At 37.1% G+C, this 21,717-nt stretch overlaps 1 protein-coding gene across 2 annotated transcripts in view; it reads right to left on the bottom strand.

The window, feature by feature from the left end:
* Nucleotides 1-3,954: 3,954 nt before the first annotated feature.
* LOC139978646 (uncharacterized) overlaps nucleotides 3,955-21,717 on the bottom strand; it is a 46,018-nt gene continuing 28,255 nt past the window's right edge. Inside the window, exons 3-6 of one of the 2 annotated variants that reach the window (XM_071989028.1) lie at nucleotides 10,901-11,187; nucleotides 10,151-10,222; nucleotides 9,929-10,021; nucleotides 3,955-8,908 (exon numbers count right to left, since the gene is read on the bottom strand). In XM_071989028.1, coding sequence (XP_071845129.1) covers nucleotides 8,703-8,908; nucleotides 9,929-10,021; nucleotides 10,151-10,222; nucleotides 10,901-10,973 — 444 coding nt within the window. In that variant the 5' untranslated portion in view covers nucleotides 10,974-11,187 and the 3' untranslated portion in view covers nucleotides 3,955-8,702. Of the gene's footprint in view, nucleotides 8,909-9,928; nucleotides 10,022-10,150; nucleotides 10,223-10,900; nucleotides 13,436-21,717 lie in introns of those variants that run through there. The other variant, XM_071989026.1, reaches the window with a different exon arrangement.

Genomic DNA, 21,717 nt, shown 5'->3' on the forward strand with positions numbered 1-21,717 from the left:
AACCTGATTGGCTTCTTCACTTTTCCGCAGCAAATCTGCCATATAATCAAAGGAAGGCTTCTGATAAATGTACAAGACCATAGTATCAACTGAAATTGTTGAATATCGAGATAGTGATAATTACACATAACAGAATGAATTGCGTATTAATTGCAACAAACCCTGCATCAAACAGCCAGATGCGTATTCCTACGTCAGGACACTACGGGAGAGAGAACAAGGAAATCTTCAAATAACAGTGACTAATGGCAATAATGCGACAGTTTGTTTCAGTATTGGATCATAGAAACGAAGTATGGTAAAATGTGGCCAAGACATACATATACAAAGTATGCCAAACTGTAGCAGCTGGACGAAACAATTTGGGGGAATCCCGAAGTGACGTCAATTGTGACATCACTCAAAATTACCCCACAGCTGTGGCCTCGCTAACCATTTAGTATATACACCAGCAGAAAACCAGCACATTTAAGATCTCAAGACATTTATGGTTCGCTTATTATTACCTAATTTGATCAAAAGGTAGAAATTGAGGACAATCTTACCTAGGTTAGAGAGAACAAGGAAAACTTCATGTAGCCAACCGGAGACTAGTGGCAATAATGCAACAGTCTCTGCATGAGAGTCCCATGCTATGGACCACAAAATGCGCCTTAAATATGACATTTTGGCGGGGCATAATTTCCACCCATTAAATTTGGCAAATTAGATCGTTGGGAATGGTTGTGTTTGTAATGCGGAATATGAAATCGAATATCCAGAAAATAATTACCTCAGCCCATGCTCCCCCCTCCTCCACCGGTGAATATTTTTTATCCAACTGTTGAAAGTGATTTTCCCTCAACCGACCAGTGTTGGGGCCAAGGCCTCACTGCCTCCTTTATAATCACAATCCCCATTTATTGGGCCACTTCTAATAGGGCTCCTGGTATCAGTGGTTCCAGAATTCACGTTTGGAAAAGACCAAAATGAAGTGATAGTGATCAGGTACTGGTAGAGGGGCATAGGGGCAGGAACCGCCCCCCCCCCCAGAACTGTTTAAGAAATAATTTTCAGGGTTCCTACATGCAAACTGGTAATATGTTAAGTCCAAAATCAAAATTCTTTTTAAGTTATTTTGATTGCCCTCGGGAGGGCGGGGGTGGCGGGTATCTACCCATGATCCTGAAGAGGGGTCTCAGAGAAGGGGACAATCCTTCCCCCTTGGAAAGTTGCTGCATTTAAGAGAGTTTTGAATTTTCTATAAATTTGGTAGTTTTTTAGTATGCTAAGCCCCCTCGTGGCCCCCAGGATCCACCAGTATTAACAATTTCATCTGAAAGTAGCTATGGGAATAAATAGTGAGAGTTAATAACTAGAAATGTGCTTAAAAATTGCATGTAAAACAAGCCTATCAACAGTATCCACAGTGGTACTGGGGGTGATGAGTTCTTCACAACGATACTGCATTCTTCTTATTTCATGAATCCCCTGTTCTCATTTGTTTGCCCTGTACATGCCTACCAAGGAAGGACCAATCAGAGATCCTATAGAACTTATGGCATTCAAAAGCTTGAGCTGAAAGAGTCACAAAGTTACAATCAAATTTGTGGCTTAACTCAGTTTGTTGATATTGCACATATAGAAGGTAGCAATGTCCTCACATAAGGACACACAGCAATTAAAGCTGCCTTAGGGGAAGTAATTGACCCTTTCATGGTGGATTAGCTTTCTGCCAAGGTCTTTTATTAGCTGAAACACAAAGACTTCAGTCCTTTATTTCAGTAGGCAAGGGGATTCAAATTAACTACACATGGCCTACCTTGATTGGCAGAAGGGTGAGGGTGGGCCGAGCAGGGAGCTGCTGTTAGAGTAGCAGCTCCCTGGTGGGAGGGTATCATGTTTTACTTTATTAGGTATTACTGTGTGGCAGTGGACAGTACTTGTGTCAGGGAGCTGCTACTAGCAGCTCCCTGCTTGTGTCAAACAACTTTTCTCTGGGAATTAATTTTACTGAACAGTATTATCTATCTGCATGCCTATCGTATTTCAATTCAGGCTTACAATTGGTAATATCAAATTAAAGTCCAATTCACAGTTTGCTTATGAATTTCTGAAAACAAACTTCCGAAGTAGATTCAATGTTTGTTAACCTAAATTCACTCTGACCAGGTGGGTATATGGAGAAAAGCTGTCACAATCGAAAGAAATATTTCTGTTGCCCTTATGGCGGTATCGATTTACCCTAATATCACTGCGACTGCCTATTTTAGTAAGGTTCATTACACAAATGTAAACAAAATAGTCTTCAATGCAGTCCCATTCGTATCGAACACTATTTAAAATTCCACGGAGGAAACGTCTGAAATCACCTGCGTATTCATTGCAATGGAAGCAAATTACACAATTTGCAAGCTACATCGGTAAAACCGATAGAAAGATACCTTTCAAGAGAAGGAACAGCTTAAACATGAAAGTGATAGTAAAGGCCTAGGTTTATAACGGTCATAAACAACACAGAGAGATTTGATTGGCGGGTGATCTGTTTGGCGGGACTTGCATATATTGATCGAAGTTTGTAGAATCTACACCCTCCTTAAAAATTATGGCAGCATTTATTCAGTTCAGTATTTTTAACGACAGATAACTCAATAAAGCTAATGACTATTGATATGAAAAATGAACAGAAATGTGTTATTTTCACTGACATTTCAGTGCAATAAACTGGGATGGTCAAAGTTTAAATTTGGCAAACCCTGAATGGGACTGTTAAACAATTTATGGAAACATAGTAGCAATTGCTGCAGATTCTCAATATTCTATAATACAAAATCACTGAACGTTATTTATCATCAGTCTGATGTTGTGCTGTAAATGTAATTGTCTTCTTGAAAAGCTTTGTTCACTTCAGTCTTGTTATCATTTATGAGACATTAAATTCCTGCAAATGTTTCTCCATTACTAGTTTGGACAGTATTTCAGAATGGGAAAGTTATTACACCTAATTATGTCTTGAACTTAAGTATTGTGTTGCCAATTTTAAAGAAACGAGGTCTAATTTTCTAACCATACTAGAAGATATGTAAACAAGCTTCTTTTCTTCTAAGACGTATTTCTGTGTGACTGATCAATTTTCAAAAAATTTTATGTGTATATAGGCTAATGAACAAGTGGATCAGTTGCTCATTAAGTAATTGCATATATGCAAGAAAAGAGTTCGGGCATTTCCTCAGCAGACAAATGTTCTTTGTGGGATTGCACAGCCAGATGTGGGAATTGCAAACACTGCATTGCCCTGATGAATTATTTAGGGGTTAGGGGCAAAAATATAAGCACACTTTTAAAAAATAGCCCATATGATGAAATGTTTCAATTTATACTGTCAGTCCACTTCGTTTTAACATTTTGTACACTAACTTGGTTGAAATATTACGAGGTTGAGCTTTGACACCGGTTGCATGATACAAATGCGTCAGCTATCCCAGAAAGCAATTTGAGGAATTCACAGATAATCCATGTGTACAGAATTCCTGTAGACATTTGTTTCAGTTGTTCATATGATCTGATTGGGCAACTGAAGTCGAGCAGGTAAACATGTGTTTGAGTAACCATAGAAATGAAGTTACACATATTGTTCATGAAGACTGTGTTTGAGCCCGATTTGGGCCATTTGATCCCTAAAACCGTGTAAGAGTCATAGAAAAGAACAGATTTATCAACTCCAAATAGTAACTTCTTTTTGCTTCATCATAAATACATAGTACTAGTTTCAGAATAAAAGGTTCAGAAATGGAGCGGCTGCAAAATTGTTTTTGACTCAGAAAACCACATAGAAATAATAACAGTTAACTTTGTTACATTAAACACTTTTACAGTGTTGCAAACACAGTGTTGCAAAGTGAATCTTGAATTAGCATAAATAGCTTAGCAGCTCAACACATTTGAGAGATAGAAAGATGACAACAAAGCATTAAAGAAGTGGTAACTACTTTGCACACATGTTAAATATATTTCAATTATATATTCAATTATGTTCAATAAAAACCAAAATAACTGATAATAGCAAATACAAACAAGTGATAACTAATAATAACCATAATAACAAATGTGAAAAACATTGTACTCTTTGTGTTACAGGGGAAAATGAAGCAAAATACAGCAATACCTGTGTTTTCTATAAGTGAAGCTGGCATTGCCAATGTAGGAAAATACTCTGGACTTTGTTATTTTGTACAAAAATAATGTAAAGCATATGCTTATGTTCAATGCCGAACTGTGTATTCTCCTATAATGCTCATTTCCCCCACCCCCCACCCCCACATCACCCATTATCAGACACGATTTGGATCTTTTCTGCCAAAAAATTGTAGCAGAAAGTGTACTCAGTGAATACCTAACTGTGTATTCTCGGATAATGCAAGTGAAGCTGGCATTGTCACTCTAGGAAACTACTTTGGACTTTGTTATTTTGTACAAAAATAATGGAAAGCATATATGCTTATGTTCAATACAGAACTGTGTATTTTCTATAATGCTCGTGTCCCCCACCCTCCTCCCCAAAGATAGTGGAATATGCTCAATGCAAAATTATAATCTCCAATAATGCCAATGCACAATGATGATGGAATGCATATAAGCTTAATGCATTACTGTATATTCTCCTATAATGATCGTGCCCCCACCTACGCACAATTAGATACACTTTTGGACTTTTTTTCCAAAAAAATTATATTCTCCAATAATGGTAGTGCAGCTGGCATTGTCACTCTAGAAAAATACTTTGGAATTTTGTCATTTTGTACAAAGATGGTGGAGTATGCTCAATGCATAACTGTTTATTCTCCTATAATGCTCGTGCCCCCACCCACACACAATTAGATACACTTTTGGACTTTTTTTCTGAATTAAAATTATATTCTCCATTATTGCCAGTGCAGCTGGAATTGCCACTCTAGGAAAATACTCTGGGACTTTGTCATTTGGTACAAAGATGGTGGAATATGCTCAATGCATAACTGTTTATTCTCCTATAATGATCGTGCCCCCACCTACGCACAATTAGATACACTTTTGGACTTTTTTTCCAAAAAAAATTATATTCTCCAATAATGGTAGTGCAGCTGGCATTGTCACTCTAGGAAAATACTTTGGAATTTTGTCATTTTGTACAAAGATGGTGGAATATGCTCAATGCATTACTGTTTATTCTCCTATAATGCTCGTGCCCCTACCTACGCACAATTAGATACACTTTTGGACTTTTTTTCTGAATTAAAATTATATTCTCCATTATTGCCAGTGCAGCTGGTATTGCCACTCTAGGAAAATACTCTGGACTTTGTCATTTTGTACAAAGATGGTGGAATATGCTCAATGCATAACTGTTTATTCTCCTATAATGCTCGTGCCCCCACCTACACACAATCAGATACACTTTTGGACTTTATTTCTGAAGATTTTTTTATAATATCCAATATTGCCAATGCACAATGATGATGGAATGCAAATAAGCTTAATGCATTACTGTATATTCTCCTATAATGATCGTGCCCCCACCTACGCACAATTAGATACACTTTTGGACTTTTTTTCCAAAAAAATTATATTCTCCAATAATGGTAGTGCAGCTGGCATTGTCACTCTAGGAAAATACTTTGGAATTTTGTCATTTTGTACAAAGATGGTGGAATATGCTCAATGCATAACTGTTTATTCTCCTATAATGCTCGTGCCCCCACCTACGCACAATTAGATACACTTTTGGACTTTTTTTCTGAATTAAAATTATATTCTCCATTATTGCCAGTGCAGCTGGTATTGCCACTCTAGGAAAATACTCTGGGACTTTGTCATTTTGTACAAAGATGGTGAAATATGCTCAATGCATAACTGTTTATTCTCCTATAATGCTCGTGCCCCCACCTACGCACAATTAGATACACTTTTGGACTTTTTTTCTGAATTAAAATTATATTCTCCATTATTGCCAGTGCAGCTGGTATTGCCACTCTAGGAAAATACTCTGGACTTTGTCATTTTGTACAAAGATGGTGGAATATGCTCAATGCATAACTGTTTATTCTCCTATAATGCTCGTGCCCCCACCTACACACAATCAGATACACTTTTGGACTTTATTTCTGAAGAAAAAAAAAATTATAATATCCATTATTGCCAATGCACAATGATGATGGAATGCAAATAAGCTTAATGCATTACTGTATATTCTCCTATAATGATCGTGCCCCCACCTACGCACAATTAGATACACTTTTGGACTTTTTTTCCAAAAAAATTACATTCTCCAATAATGGTAGTGCAGCTGGCATTGTCACTCTAGGAAAATACTTTGGAATTTTGTCATTTTGTACAAAGATGGTGGAATATGCTCAATGCATAACTGTTTATTCTCCTATAATGATCGTGCCCCACCTACGCACAATTAGATACACTTTTGGACTTTTTTTCTGAATTAAAATTATATTCTCCATTATTGCCAGTGCAGCTGGTATTGCCACTCTAGGAAAATACTCTGGGACTTTGTCATTTTGTACAAAGATGGTGGAATATGCTCAATGCATAACTGTTTATTCTCCTATAATGCTCGAGCCCCCACCCACACACAATCACATACACTTTTGGACTTTGTTTCTGAAAAAAACTATATTCTCCAATAATGCCAATGCAGTTGGCATTGCCACTCTAGGAAAATACTCTGGACTTTATCATTTGTACAAAGATGGTGGAATATGCTCAATGCATAACTGTATATTCTCCTATAATGCTCGTGCCCCCACCTACGCACAATTAGATACACTTTTGGACTTTTATTCTGAAAACAAAAAATCATATTCTCCAATCATGCCATGCAGCTGGCATTGTCACTCTAGGAAAATACTTTGGAATTTTGTCATTTTGTACAAAGATGGTGGAATATGCTCAATGCATAACTGTTTATTCTCCTATAATGATCGTGCCCCCACCCACACACAATCAGATACAATTTTGGACTTTTTTTCCAAAAAAATTATATTCTCCAATAATGGTAGTGCAGCTGACATTGTCACTCTAGGAAAATACTTTGGAATTTTGTCATTTTGTACAAAGATGGTGGAATATGCTCAATGCATAACTGTTTATTCTCCTATCATAAAGTTAGTGCCCCCACCTACACACAATCAGATACACTTTTGGACTTTATTTCTGAGAAAAAAAAAATTATAATCTCCAATAATGCCAATGCACAATGATGATGGAATGCATATGGAATGTATTACTGGATATTCTCCTATAATGATCGTGCCCCCACCCACACACAATCAGATACACTTTTGGACTTTGTTTCTGAAAAAATTATATTCTCCAATAATGCCAATGCAGCTAGCATTGCCACTCCAGGAAAATACTTTAGACTTTGTCATTTGTACAAAAATAATGGAAAGCGTATATGCTCTTGTTTATGTTAAATAGTTTAGTTTAGAGACCCAAAGATGAAGAAGCCTGACATTAGCTTATTTGAGGCCATATATACGTGGTAGATCGTGGACGAACACCGGCTTATTTCAAGCCTTCTCTTTACGATAAGTGTTCAAAGGATAACGAGGCAGGTGTGTGATTTTGCTCCCATTCCTGCTACCGGGACCGCCATTTAATGTCCCCGTCCTACGGACTACAGTGTATACCCCAGCATCTGACCACTGTCTCAAATACTGAGGTAGGCAAAGGCACCCCATTTGACATCAATGCAGTGCAGCCATGACAAACAAAGTTGTTTCAAAACCAAATGCACAACTGTGTATTGTTCTATATAATGCTCATGACCCCCCCCCCACTCCCCACAACCTGCTATCAGATACAATGCTGGCCATTTTTTCCCTGCAAAAACAAAAGTGCAGCAGAAAGTGTACTCAGTGAATACCTAACTGTGTATTCTCTAATGATTTATCAATCTATCAGACACACTTCTGGACTTTTTTTCTGAACAAAAAATTGTAGCAGAAAGTGTACTCAGAATATGCACTCAGTATTCTCTAATAATGCCAGTGCAGCTGGCATTGCCACTTTATGAAAATATGCTGGACTTTTGTCATTTTGTAAAAAGATGGTGGAATGTGTATATGCCTAATGCATTAAACTGTATATTCTCCTATAATGCTTGTGTTTTCTATAAGTGAAGCTGGCATAGCCAGTCTAGGTACATACTTCAGATTAGACACACTTTTGGACTTTTTTTCTGCAGCAAAAAATGGAACAGAAAGTGTACTCAGTAAAAAACCTTACTGTGTATTCTATAATAATGCCAGAGAAGCTGGCATTGCCAATCTAGGAAATTACTCTGGACTTTGTCATTTTGTACAAATATGGTGGAATGTGTATATGCTTAATGCATAACTGTATATTCTCTGTACTCAGTATTCTCTAATAATGCCAGTGCAGCTGGCATTGCCACTTTATGAAAATACGCTGGACTTTTGTCATTTTGTAATAATGCTTGTCCCCAATTTTGTATAATACTTGTCCCCAATGTCCCCGCCCCCCCCCCCCTCCACAAACTCTCAGACACAATTCTGGACTATTTTCTCAACAGAAAAAATGTAGCAGAAAGATAGCAGATATTGTACTCAAAAAGTGTACTCAGTATTCTCTAATAAACCATTGCCACTCTAGGAAAATACTTATACTTTGGCATCTACACAAAGCCAAAAAATTAAAAAATGTCGCGTCTAAATGCTTGGCAGTTTTAATGATGACGAAATGTTTCTAATGCAATCCTTAATGTTTTTCCAGGTCCTTCCTGAAAAATTGGCTGGATAATTTTCCATGCATACTAAAATCTTATCCTTTCCAGGAATGGTCCCTCTCTTGATGTATTTCTTGAAGTGTTTAGTTAAAATATCCTTGTCTTCTTCTGGCCACTTTCTTGGAATGCCTTTTAAAGAGAGAAATGCCAAAATACAGGAAAACTAAGTCACTTCATTTATCAATATAATTGTTATTTTCAAAATTAGACAGTGACTCAAAGTCGAAAATTTTTGTGGCATTGCAAAAAACATAAATGGATAACTTCTATCAGTCATGCAACATACCAAAATAAATTCCTTGACTCTTTGAGATATTAATATTTTTATACTGTATACTCATCAATTTCAGAAGGTGGAATTCATAGTTTATGACACATTCCTGTCAGAAACAACACATGAAGTGGCTAGGATGCATATGATAGACTATTCTCTTATCAAAGGACAAGATAACAATTTAAACTTAACAAGGACATGTCTTAGTAAGTATGCAGTATCTATATAATACTTGAAGACAAGAAATATATCAATATTTAGGTAATAGAAGTTTGCAACTTTCTGCATCCTTTTGTATGATTTTCACAACCTCATTGACCTCACAATGCCATAACGTCATACAAAAGAAGAAATCTAACTTCAAATGGTGAAATTAAAAGAAAAAAGTTAGAACTTTCAACATTGTCTCAAAGAAATTTTCTGAAAAAGAATTGCTGAATATCTTAGTTTGCTTTTTTGTGATTGATACATGTAGAAAACTTGATGGACATGTCACAAGGGTGGAAAATGGCGACAAAATGCAAAAAGCTGCTTAAAGTTTGCTACAAAGGAGCTAACCACTCTTCAAAAAGCAGGACATATATAGAAAAATAAATGTACTTAAAATAAGTTTGTATTCAATCGACTATCACCAACCATAGCAAATTTTATGCCTCAAGTTTAAGTATTTTGTTATGAAACTAGGCTTTGCTAGTGCTTCTCAATTTGTGTTTCCAAGATGAGCATTTGGAAAGTTAGTTAGTTATTCTCATTTTTTCTCCATCACCAGGTGAGAAAGAAATCCATAAACATACAAAGTACGCAGACAGTCCATCTGTCTACTCAGTAGCCTTCATCACTCAATATACATCAAAGCCACAACTAACATTTCTTACCGGAAGTGTTTTTTGGTTTCCTTTCTGTTTTTGAGGTACTTGGCTGAGCATCCTTAGCTCTATAACACATCTGTTCAGAATGTTCAGGAATTTCTGTAAAACAGAAATAAAATTATGCATTACATTTACAGCAGCACACATAAAACTAATACACATCAAAACTTTGATTCATTCAATGAAGTAGGTCTTTAGATCAAAGCCACAACAAGTGACATTTCTCACCTGAAGTCATTTTATCCATCTTTTCATTCTGCTCAATTGTTTCACCTTCCTCCTCCAAGACCTGAGTAAGTTCTGTAGAGGAAAAAGTTTTTTCTATGAAATTAGCTCAGCAACCTACATAACACTCAGAAAGTAACATGATTTCTCATAAAATGTAAGGATTGTTTTATACAAGATTTGGAAGACCCTAACTAATGTTATAAGAGTTGTTAAGTATGTCATACTTAGTAGACTAATTGGTTCACTGCCCTCATTCTTTAAAATTTACCCAGCTTTCATATTAGCAAACTTTGAATCCAGTAGTACATCAACAGTAATTGATCCAAACATAAATGTTAGGCAAACTTAAGATGCACTTATGAACATGCTTTTTTTTTTATATAGAAATTTTCCACACAAACAACAAATTCAACCCGCAGCTACCATCTATATTGCAGTTTAGTGACTTGAATCTAGAGAATGAAGGATATGTCTTTAAAAACTAATGACCCAAGGTACAGACTAGTATCAGAAATACATTCTTAAATAGGTGGTGTCATCTTCAAAGATCTGTAGTACAAAATGCCCCAGCATTGTCAGCAGACTTTGCATGATGTCACTTTTATTTCATTTTTTGTTTTGGTGCGTTTCATCTGCGAGTCAAAATCTACACATATACGATAGTTGTGCAGTAGTTCTGCTCTCCTACGTGCGGTGATTTATTTATACAGCCCAGCCATCTCATTGCAGTTTTAACTTCTGTAAACATACCTATTTCGTCCAACGAGATCTCGTCTAAGGTCCTCCCAACAAAATTTGAAGACTTGCCCGAGTCGACTGCCATGAGTAGTTTTGCTACTTTTGCCTTTTCTAGGGTGCTGTTGGAAGCCTATAATGTTGATGGTGAACAGCCATAGAATGGCCCAAGTGCTCAGCAAGCCATTGAGCTTGGTGCTCCCCCAGGGCAAACACTTGTACCTCACTTCAAAGCCTTCCTTATCGCACTTTAGTTCAACATGATGGAAGCAGTCCTGTTGTGGGGTGATCCTTTTATGAAACTACACAAAAAGAGATAACATCACAAAACATATAACATCAAGAAAACACATGCAGTGACTTTGAAAGCAGTTAAAAGCAGAAGCAAAATGATGTTTTAGACATCCTAACCTGAAATAAACCTATACATACATCACCCGATACTGGCTCCATGTAGTTCCAAGTAGCTAGCTCATCTTTTAAGTGAGAAGTACTGAAATAATGTAAGAAATGCCACTTCAACTAAAATTACAGAAATGTCCAATGGGCATTTCCATGAAAAAGTGGACATGGGCTCAAAATATAAAATCTGCAATCACATTTTGTCATTGGTTAAATGTTGTTGCAAACATATCCAAGTTTGTGGAATCAATATGATACCTTCCTAAATATTGATTGAATTTTAGAAATTTGCATATGAAGTGAAAGGATGCTGTAATGCAAATTTTGTGCACAAATTATTAACAAATTTGTTTTTGTTCTCCTAAGAAATTAAATGGTAATACTCAACTGATTTGTACATTTATTGCTTACATAGTGCACTAACTTCAGATATCACTACCAACCTTTTGAATATATAATCAAAAATAATATATTTTTTGCTTTATTCAAACCTCTATGTACTGTAGCTGATGTAACATGAGTTATTGAAATTATTATTTTTTCCCCATACATCAAATATGACACTATTAAAAATCTCATAATTGGATTTTGGTTTCTACTCATCATCTCAAATGTGAAACAAGTAAAGAAATGTTGTGCACCCCACTATGTTAAGTAGGGTAGGTGATGCAAATGGTAACGTGAGTTACCATGTTACGTGAGTTATCATACAGTATTATCATGCTTATAATGTCAGTGTAGTAGACAATTATGGAATAACAATTAGTTAAAAACCACTTGCGATTATCACTATTTTTTAGTTATCCCGTCTATAATCCATTAATAACATCTGGTAAATGTCAGTCTTTCCATTTATGAAATAAATGAATGAAAAAATAATAATTGTAAAAATTCTTTCAATTTCTTCCACATGGTAGCCTAACACCTCACTAAGTCAATCGGGTAATCTAGCCTAACCATCTGTTTATTTGCTGAAATTGTGACACAGTTATAAGATATCTATGGAATACTTATATTATTGCTATTATCTTTGACCACATGGTAGCCTAACACCACACTAAGTCAATGGGAAAATCTTGCATAACCATCGGTATGCAAAAAAAAATGTCACACTTTGCATAGGATTCGGGTAATAAGTTAGGAACCGGGTAGTATCACGACGGGTGGGTACCCGGATACCCCTTGCAAACACTAGTTAATGTGCGTGTAAATGTCTTACAATTTAACCCTTTCGTATGCTAAAAGGAATTTTGATTTTGGTACATTAAGCTAGGCCAGATATAAGAAACGGGGGCTGCTAATGCTGTTAGACAGTGTTAGACATAGTAACCCATAACCATATAGATATTATAAAACTTACTGGTTTATATATTTACTTCGTTCCCCACTTACCTGTCTCCCCACAACCTATGCACCGCATTCTACCGTGTCTAGAATGCCCTGGTAATCTTTTAACACTGTACACCCTCACTGGCCCAAATGGCCTTCCTTCATTTTTCTACCCACAAAGTGTCTCAATGTGTTTTTCGGAGTTAGAAAAATTTTCGCGAAATTCGCCCGGATTACCTCGGATCAACATGAAATATTCCTCAATACTATCACAGGGCCTATTTAACCTCGCCACTTGCAATTTAACAAACTTTATCATTGATGTCAATTGTTTTGGCCATTTCCTCCACTGTTCATTGGCTCTACTGTTGAATGATATGGAGCACTGCAGTGATTCCTACATAATATGAAACTGCAAATAAGTTAATAACAGTTACACTGTGTTACAAAGTGAACACAAGAAGTAATTTTATTAAAGCTTGAAACTGTTACATAAAAATTAGTAAGATTGAATTGTGTCAGCAACTTATTTTTTATTAACTGTTATGCGTGGACAAATTGTAACGTGAGTTACCGTGTCTTGCATCATTTTTATGCAACTGGACAATGATATAGGAATTTTTTGGCAACCTATATGTTTACTATAGTAGGTAAGGTATAACTACCAAATTTCACTTGTCTTAGAGTTCACTTAGTATGAGGACACTTTTTAAGTAAAATTTGTTTACCAGTTTTGGCGCTTTTAGATATGTACGTGAGTTACCGACTCAATTTTCCCTATACAATCTACATGAAGCAAATTTTTGATTTTTTTTTTTACTTAGGTATGCCGTCAGCATTGTGGTAACTACTATAGAAGAAGTAATGTTGTGTTAGTAAAATATATGGTACAAAGAGAAGACGAAAAACATCAGAAATTAATGTGAGTTACCGTGGAAATGCAAAACTTGACAAAAAATGTTAGTTTATGACTAACTCAAAAAACAAGTAAGATAAAACAACAAGAGCAGCAATATCTCAAAGACAACGGTACTTAGCCGTGTGTTAAAGGTTAATAACCACTGTGGTTTCTCAAGTTCTGTAATAGTAATATGCATGATACCAAGTTTAATATAACCATCATGTAATGTACCTGTTAAAATCTAACTTAAATTTGCAGTTCTACAATTTGCATATTCACACATTTGACCCTGTGAGGCTGTGACCCCGTTAATAAATATGATATACAAGGAACCAAAACATTTAAGGTCTGATACAATGCTACCAGTGAAATAAACTTCTCTTCTTTAGACTGTACTGAGAGTTTCACATTTTAATCAGATAACTTGACTATCTATAAAGCAGACTGTATGTGCTAATACCATGGAAGCGCTACAGTAATACAATGTACCTGGCAGTTAACAAACCTTTGAAGTCAAAACTAAAAGAAACCCCCCCCCAACATGACCCCCCAAAAAAGTAAATGGTTTATTCATAAAGTGCCCATTTGTTGTGAATAAAATGAGACTACTGGTCTAACCAGGGAGTTGTCCATAACAACTCCCTGGACAGAGCATGAATTTTCTCTATGCAGACTCTTTCCAAATGCATAAGCTTTATCACTGTGCAAATGGGTTACAGTACATGCTTGTAGTGATACCATATGCATTCCTCCTCTCTAGTGACTGTTCCCAGTAGCAAGACATATGATCCCATCCAGCTCTCACATAGGCCTATGGTCTTCTTGTAATGACTATACACAGTGAATTCATGAGAGTTCAATCTGGCTGTAAGGCATGTTTATAAATGAAATCTGATACATTCCTTTCGAAGTTGCAAAGAAAACAAGTGCACTATTTCAATGGTTTCTTCCTTATAAGATGGGAGTATACTGTTGTCTACATAATAACTACCAAATGGGAAAATTTCCTGTTCATCCTAGAATTGCCTTTCCCATGGATAGTTTGAATGCACCAAGTAACTTCACTGACACAAACTACTTGTAAGGCCTGTAATGATAAATATTTTCTGTAAGTTAAGTCCTATTATGCATTTTATTGTAAAATAACCTCACAAGGAAACCAAATTGTCTTTTATTTCTTTGCAATGTCACACCTTCACATTGATGAAATTTTGAAATAACAATTAAACCCAAATAGGCCAAAAGCCTGTCCCATATGATTTCACCCCATTTAGCCCAGAAGGTTTGACCCCTTAAAGTAACTTAGACCATCTAGGCCATTCACAAAAAAATTGTCAGCTCAACCCCAGTGGTCGGGTTCAGACCCCAGACCCCCTGAAAAAGACCCCCCGGGCGGGTTAATTTCACCCCATCTAGCCCATGGACCAAACTTTGTCAGAAGGAAGTAGTATGGTTGTACATTACAAAAAAGGCAAAACTGACAAAATTCCTGGTCGGGAAGGGGTTGTCAGACCCCCCACTAAGTCACCCCCAGTCGGGTTGATTTCACCCCATCTAGCCCATGGACCAAACTTTGGCAAAAGGAAGTAGCATGGTAGTATGTTACAAAAATGGAAAAACTGACAAACTTGTTGGTCGGGAAGGTGATGTCAGACCCCCACAAAGTTTACCCTGACCCACCCCCCAAAAGGCAGGTTGATTGCACCCCATCTAGCCCATGGACCAAACTTTGTCAGAAGGAAGTAGTATGGCTGTACATTACAAAAAAGGCAAAACTGACAAAATTCCTGGTTGGGAAAGGGTTGTCAGACCCCCCACTATGTCACCCCTAGTCGGGTTAATTTCACCCTATCTAGCCCATGTACCAAACTTTGTCAGAAGGAAGTAGTATGGCTGTACATTACAAAAAAGGCAAAACTGACAAAATTCCTGGTCGGGAAGGGGTTGTCAGACCCCCACAAAGTTTACCCTGACCCACCCCCAAAAGGCGGGTTGATTGCACCCCATCTAGCCCATGGACCAAACTTTGTCAGAAGGAAGTAGTATGGCTGTACATTACAAAAAAGGCAAAACTGACAAAATTCCTGGTTGGGAAAGGGTTGTCAGACCCCCCACTAAGTCACCCCCAGTCGGGTTAATTTCACCCTATCTAGCCCATGGACCAAACTTTGTCAGAAGGAAGTAGTATGGCTGTACATTACAAAAAAGGCAAAACTGACAAAATTCCTGGTCGGGAAGGGGTTGTCAGACCCCCCACTAGGTCACCCCCAGTCGGGTTGATTTCACCCCATCTAGCCCATGGACCAAACTTTGGCAAAACCAAACTTTGTCAAAAGTTAGTAGTATGGATGTACATTACAAAAAGTAAAACTGACAAAATTCCCAGTCGGGGAGGTGTTGTCAGACCCCAACAAATGTCACCCTCACCCACTCCAAAAGGCGGGTTGATTTCACCCCATCTTAGCCCACAGACTTAACTTTGTCGAAAGGAATTAGTATGTCTGTACATTAAAATAAAGGAAAATCTGACAAAATTGCTGGTCGGGAAGGGGTTTTCAGACCCCCCCAAAAGGTGCCCCCACCCAGCCAATTCAATTCACGCAATCTAATCATAGACCAGAATTTTGTTTAAAGAAAGTATTCAAGACATTGTATTATAAAACATGGAAAAACTTACCGAATGGTCTGAAAGCAAAGATGTACCCATTCTGGTCACATGGGCCACTTTTGTATTTGTGTAACATAATATATACCGTAAAAGCAAGAAATGGATACATGTAGAACCAGGAACAAATGTTAAATATGAAAAGTTTTTACACTTGTAAAGCAGATTCCTTTGCATGAAAAATGTAGAAAATAACAACATGCTTTCAACAGGACCAGCCCCAGTTCATGTTGGTAGAATAAGTTTGCTTGTTCAACATGGTTGTTTGGACTGGAAATTACCATACTTGTGTCTTCAATATGACAAACAGTCATGGAAAACTATAATAATTATTATTTAACAAGATAATTTAATTTAGGAAATACCATCCACAAAAGAGGAAATAGTTACAGCTAGAACCCCACCAAACATTGCATTTGAACAAACATGGCGAATGTGGCCTCACTCAGTTTTAAGGCCATTCTGTTATTGGGCACAATGCGATTAAAGGTTTTAAAATGCAAATGGTTATTCTTAAAAGTCTATGTCTTTTTGATTAGTTCCTATGATACAGTACGTCTCTGTCATTGTTCACCATCAGGTCACTTGCATAATTCTATTGTGTCCATCTTATCAATCCACCTCTTCTGCAAATATTTTAAGTAAAGTGTGATTTGTAAACAAATTGCTAAGGTAAAGTTTACCAGTTACAGGATTTTCGACAGATAAACCGCAGTTATGAAGCCTCGATCAAGATTGATTTGCCAAATTTGGGTTCAAAATGTGAAAATTATTAGATATAAAAATAAAGGGAAATCCAGATATCTGATTTTTCAGACAAGCAGTGTCTGCACGATTTGAATAATGCACTTATTTTCCAGCATTCTTGTCTGGAACACAACTTTTTTGGGGTGGTCTGAAAGGGGAAGGGTACACCCGCCACAACACCCCCTAAATCAGACACTAAATACAGATCAAATAGTTGAAATATGCTCTTGGTTTTTTTTTTTTTTTTTTGGGGGGGGGGGGAGGGGGAATACTGCCTTTTCACCTATGATGTAAATCAAATTAAACTTCCAGATTTTGTAAATATTCCTTGATTTCAACCAAATAATCTTTATACTGGCATATGTTACCAATTGTAGGTTTAAAAAGAAACAATATCAGTACTTAATTATTGGTTGCAATAGTACAATGTGAGCTACTATAGAAATCTAACCCATAGGATACATATATATTTAAGGAAATGCCAAAAATGAAATGAAAACAATTGCACAAGGAAAGTATGCATTCGTAACACAAAAACAGCTGAAGCATTGGAGGGGGGCAGCTTCAATAATATAATTGAGTGGTCAAGCCTCCCCCCAAATAAACTTCTTTGATTAACCAATTATAGATCTGTCATATCTATAACTATTTGAAAAGGCTTCAGAAATTAGAAGAATGTTCCTATCAACGATATCTAATATGCCAAAGGGTCCCCAATATTTTTTTGTTCCACCTCTGCTGTAACACCATATATTATGGGACCAAGCAGATAACTGGGTTGCAGGCCATTAACTATAGCAGGTCTTACTTTTTACATGAATAAAACATGGGAATAGAGCAATTTGGTGAAAGTGGAGGACCAACTATGGTCACATAACAGGATGTGGGCAAGGTTGTACAGTAATACAGACATAAGACAAAGAGGGTCAATGTATTGTCTTATGAATTAAAACATTTCCAGCAAAAGGCAGGAGAAACTCCTCCCACAAGATTCTCATCTATATCAGTATGTTTATTAGGCCAGGGATGCCTACCCATAATTTTTACTTAGGTGCTATAGTAAAAAAAAATCAAAATGTTTTAAACTGACCAAAAACAGGAGCATCATTGTGTTTCAGTCACTTCCTTGCCTAGCAACTTTGGACTGCTTGTCACCAAAAAAGATGAAGCAATTAAGAAAGGCAAGCCATAATGGACATTGAAGGCTCTTTTGAATTACATAGAATATCTCCTCTCATAAATATAATCATTAAATATTTATTTTTGTAATAATTATGTTTATATTTTTATCATCTCAGTTCATGGGTAAAAGACAATGGGTAGGGGCTCTTTGTAGGGGTCTGACAACCCCTTCCGAACAGCAATTTTGTCAGATATTCCTTTTTTTTAACGTACAGACATACTACCTTCTTTTGACAAAATTTGGTCTATGGGCTAGAAGGGGTGAAATCAACTCGCCTTTTGGGGTTGGGTGAGGGTGACCTTTGTGGGGGTCTGACAACACCTTCCCGACTAGGAATTTTGCCAGTTTTACACTTTTTGTAATGTACATCAATACTACTTCCTTTTGACAAAGTTTGGTCCATGGGCTAGATGGGATGAAATCAACCCTACTGGGGGTGACTTAGTGGGGGGTCTGACAACCCCTTCCTGACCAGGAATTTTGTCAGTTTTACACTTTTTGTAATGTACATCCATACTACTACCTTTTGACAAAGTTTGGTATCGCAAAAGTTTGGTCCATGGGCTAGATGGGGTGAAATCAACCCGACTGGGGTGACCTAGTGGGGGGTCTGACAACCCTTTCCCGACCAGGAATTTTGTCAGTTTTGCCTTTTTTGTAATGTACAGCCATACTACTTCCTTCTGACAAAGTTTGGTCCATGGGCTAGATGGGGTGAAATCAACCCGACTGGGGGTGACTTAGTGGGGGGTCTGACAACCCATTCCCAACCAGGAAATTTGTCAGTTTTGCCTTTTTTGTAATGTACATCCATACTACTACCTTTTGACAAAGTTTGGTATTGCAAAAGTTTGGTCCATGGGCTAGATGGGGTGAAATCAACCCGACTGGGGTGACCTAGTGGGGGGTCTGACAACCCTTTCCCGACCAGGAATTTTGTCAGTTTTGCCTTTTTTGTAATGTACAGCCATACTACTTCCTTCTGACAAAGTTTGGTCCATGGGCTAGATGGGGTGAAATCAACCCGACTGGGGGTGACTTAGTGGGGGGTCTGACAACCCCTTCCCAACCAGGAAATTTGTCAGTTTTGTTTTTTTTGTAATGTACAGCCATACTACTTCCTTCTGACAAAGTTTGGTCCATGGGCTAGATGGGGTGAAATTACCCCGTCCGGGGGGTTATTTTTCAGGGGGTCTGGGGTCCGAACCTGACCACTGGGGTTGAGCTGACAATTTTTTTGTGAATGACCTAGATGGTCTAAGTAACTTTAAGGGGTCAAACCTTCTGGGCTAAATGGGGTGAAATCATATGGGACAGGCTCCCAGACTAAAACAATCCAAGCATGTTTCTCTGTGTATACAAGCTGAGTGTCTACCTCATTGAAAGATGGATTCCAGCTATGTGGGCATGTACTGTACTGTGCTTCTCTGTGCTGTGAAGGGGGGGGAGGGGGAAGGGAGGGGGAAACAGAATTTTTGATTGTCACAAGGCAAAACCTTTCACTAAAAGGGTGGTATATCCATGGGCATCCGCAGAAAGCTTGCATGGCAGGGGCAAACACATTTCCAAGGTTAAATAAAAAATGTTTTGACTTATGCTGGCGACATAATGTCATTATCACATTGAGTGTCAAAGGCGCAAAGCCCTTGATTTTATAAATTAGATTGCTTCTGTGGCAATTTCCAATGCCAAAATCTTTGTGTTCCAGGATATTTTTAAGTAAACAATATGCCTTTGATTAAAGTTAAATATCAGATCACAACATTTGTGGTACCTTTTGTTTGATTTTGTGGGGGAAGGGGGAGGGGGAGGGGGAATTCCCAAGATGCATTTCCCAAAATGCATTTACCAATATTCAAATGATTAGCAATAAGTGGGAAAAATCAGCCCTTGATGCCAAAAATAGCACCATGTTGCATCTATGCTTCTTAAACATGAAAGAGATTATTCTAAAGGAATACAGACCTTGAAAGTGTCTTCTACAAACTATATTGTTAGAACTAGGTGAGCATAAAATGTGTAATTGTCATAATCCCAAAATGTCTGCCTTGTTCCAGGCGGAATACCAATTAAGCCTAATTTTAATTATATCTTTTCAAATAAATGAAAAGGCATGTATACAAATAAGGGTCAAGAGACCCGGCAGAAGCTCTCATAAAAGGTTAAGTCTATATAGATGATGCTAGGGGCTCAGCGGGCCGTGGACCCTACTGATGCATTTTTCATATATAGTCAAGCGGGGTAAAAAAAACAATTTACCTAAAGTTTGCTCTAAAAATTGATGAGTAAGAGGTACTGTTTCGGTTCTAATGTTCAAGTGTGTGGAGTAGGATTCTCTTAAAGAGAATCTAACAAAAATTCTCCGCTTCCTGTATAGTCATGGTTTATTTGGTTTTAATTCCATCAATGCAACTTACACTTATCTAGCGTCATACTTTCATTGTGTCACATTTTGTACTTCTCATTCGACTGCCAAGTATTGCTGACGAAGGTCCCAGGGGGACCGAAAATTCCGATATATTTTCTAAAACTTACTCCTTATTTGTCAATTATGAGTCATATCTTATTTCTCTGGTTTTCTCTAATAATATTTTCTTTTGGAGTAAACGTGGATTTTCGTTATATATTATATATATATATAACTTTCGGGCAAAACAATTTTTGCCCCCCCCCCCAAACTGAAATGGTCCTGTACGCCTATGCAATAAAGGCAACATTTAAAGCAACATTACTACTACATTGATCACCCTACAGTAAGTAGAGTGCTATAATTGGGGACTATACAGACTACCTTTAAGTAGCCTGGTAAATCACAACCATTTACTAGTTCAGTTCCATTGTTACAGGTTCACCTGGCTCCTATGGATAGGTACATTGATTGCCTGTCCTAAACTATTCAGGCATAACAAAGAACCCACTGTTAGCCCTACTGAATTTAGTGTGGCTCACAGACAACTAATCTGCTAAGCTTCTTAAGTTCTGGCTAACTTTCTGTCAACAATAAAACTAAAGTGAGAGCCTATATTTAAAGAGATAAACTAACTAGTACTGCATGTTAGCAAGTGTTTAGTGTATAATTTGTTAAATAGTGTACAGTGCTAGATTTTACTGTAGATAAATTCAAAGCAAACAATCGTGTATTATGGTGCCTAAAATATTTGGAAGAATTAAGACGTGTAATAATTTGAAAATATTTGTCGAAATGTTTTACTTTTCCCAACTTATATCACTGAAAACAGATCCATATACCTATTACAAAGAAATGATAGGCTTACTATAGTGTTCATTTGGGATGCACAGAATCTTCTCAGAACCCAATCTTCTAAATTCTTAATGTTATGCTGTATTGGCCCCAAATATGCCAGATATTCAAATATGGTCACATTTGATCAAAATTCTTAAACTGTTTTATTACCACCTTGGAGGAAATGTACCTCACTGGGACATTCAGTCTTCTTATGTGTTCATTTCAAATATCTGAGAACAATTTGGTAAGTAAAGACCTCCAGGAATGTACTCTTTGGAAACTTCTAGCAATTATAGAGTGCTTTACTTTGGGGCCTATACAGACTTTTCAGTTCCTTGCTATTACTTTCTGTTAACTA

The sequence above is a fragment of the Apostichopus japonicus genome, chromosome 13 (genome assembly GCF_037975245.1).
Source record: "Apostichopus japonicus isolate 1M-3 chromosome 13, ASM3797524v1, whole genome shotgun sequence".
Taxonomy (NCBI): domain Eukaryota; kingdom Metazoa; phylum Echinodermata; class Holothuroidea; order Aspidochirotida; family Stichopodidae; genus Apostichopus; species Apostichopus japonicus.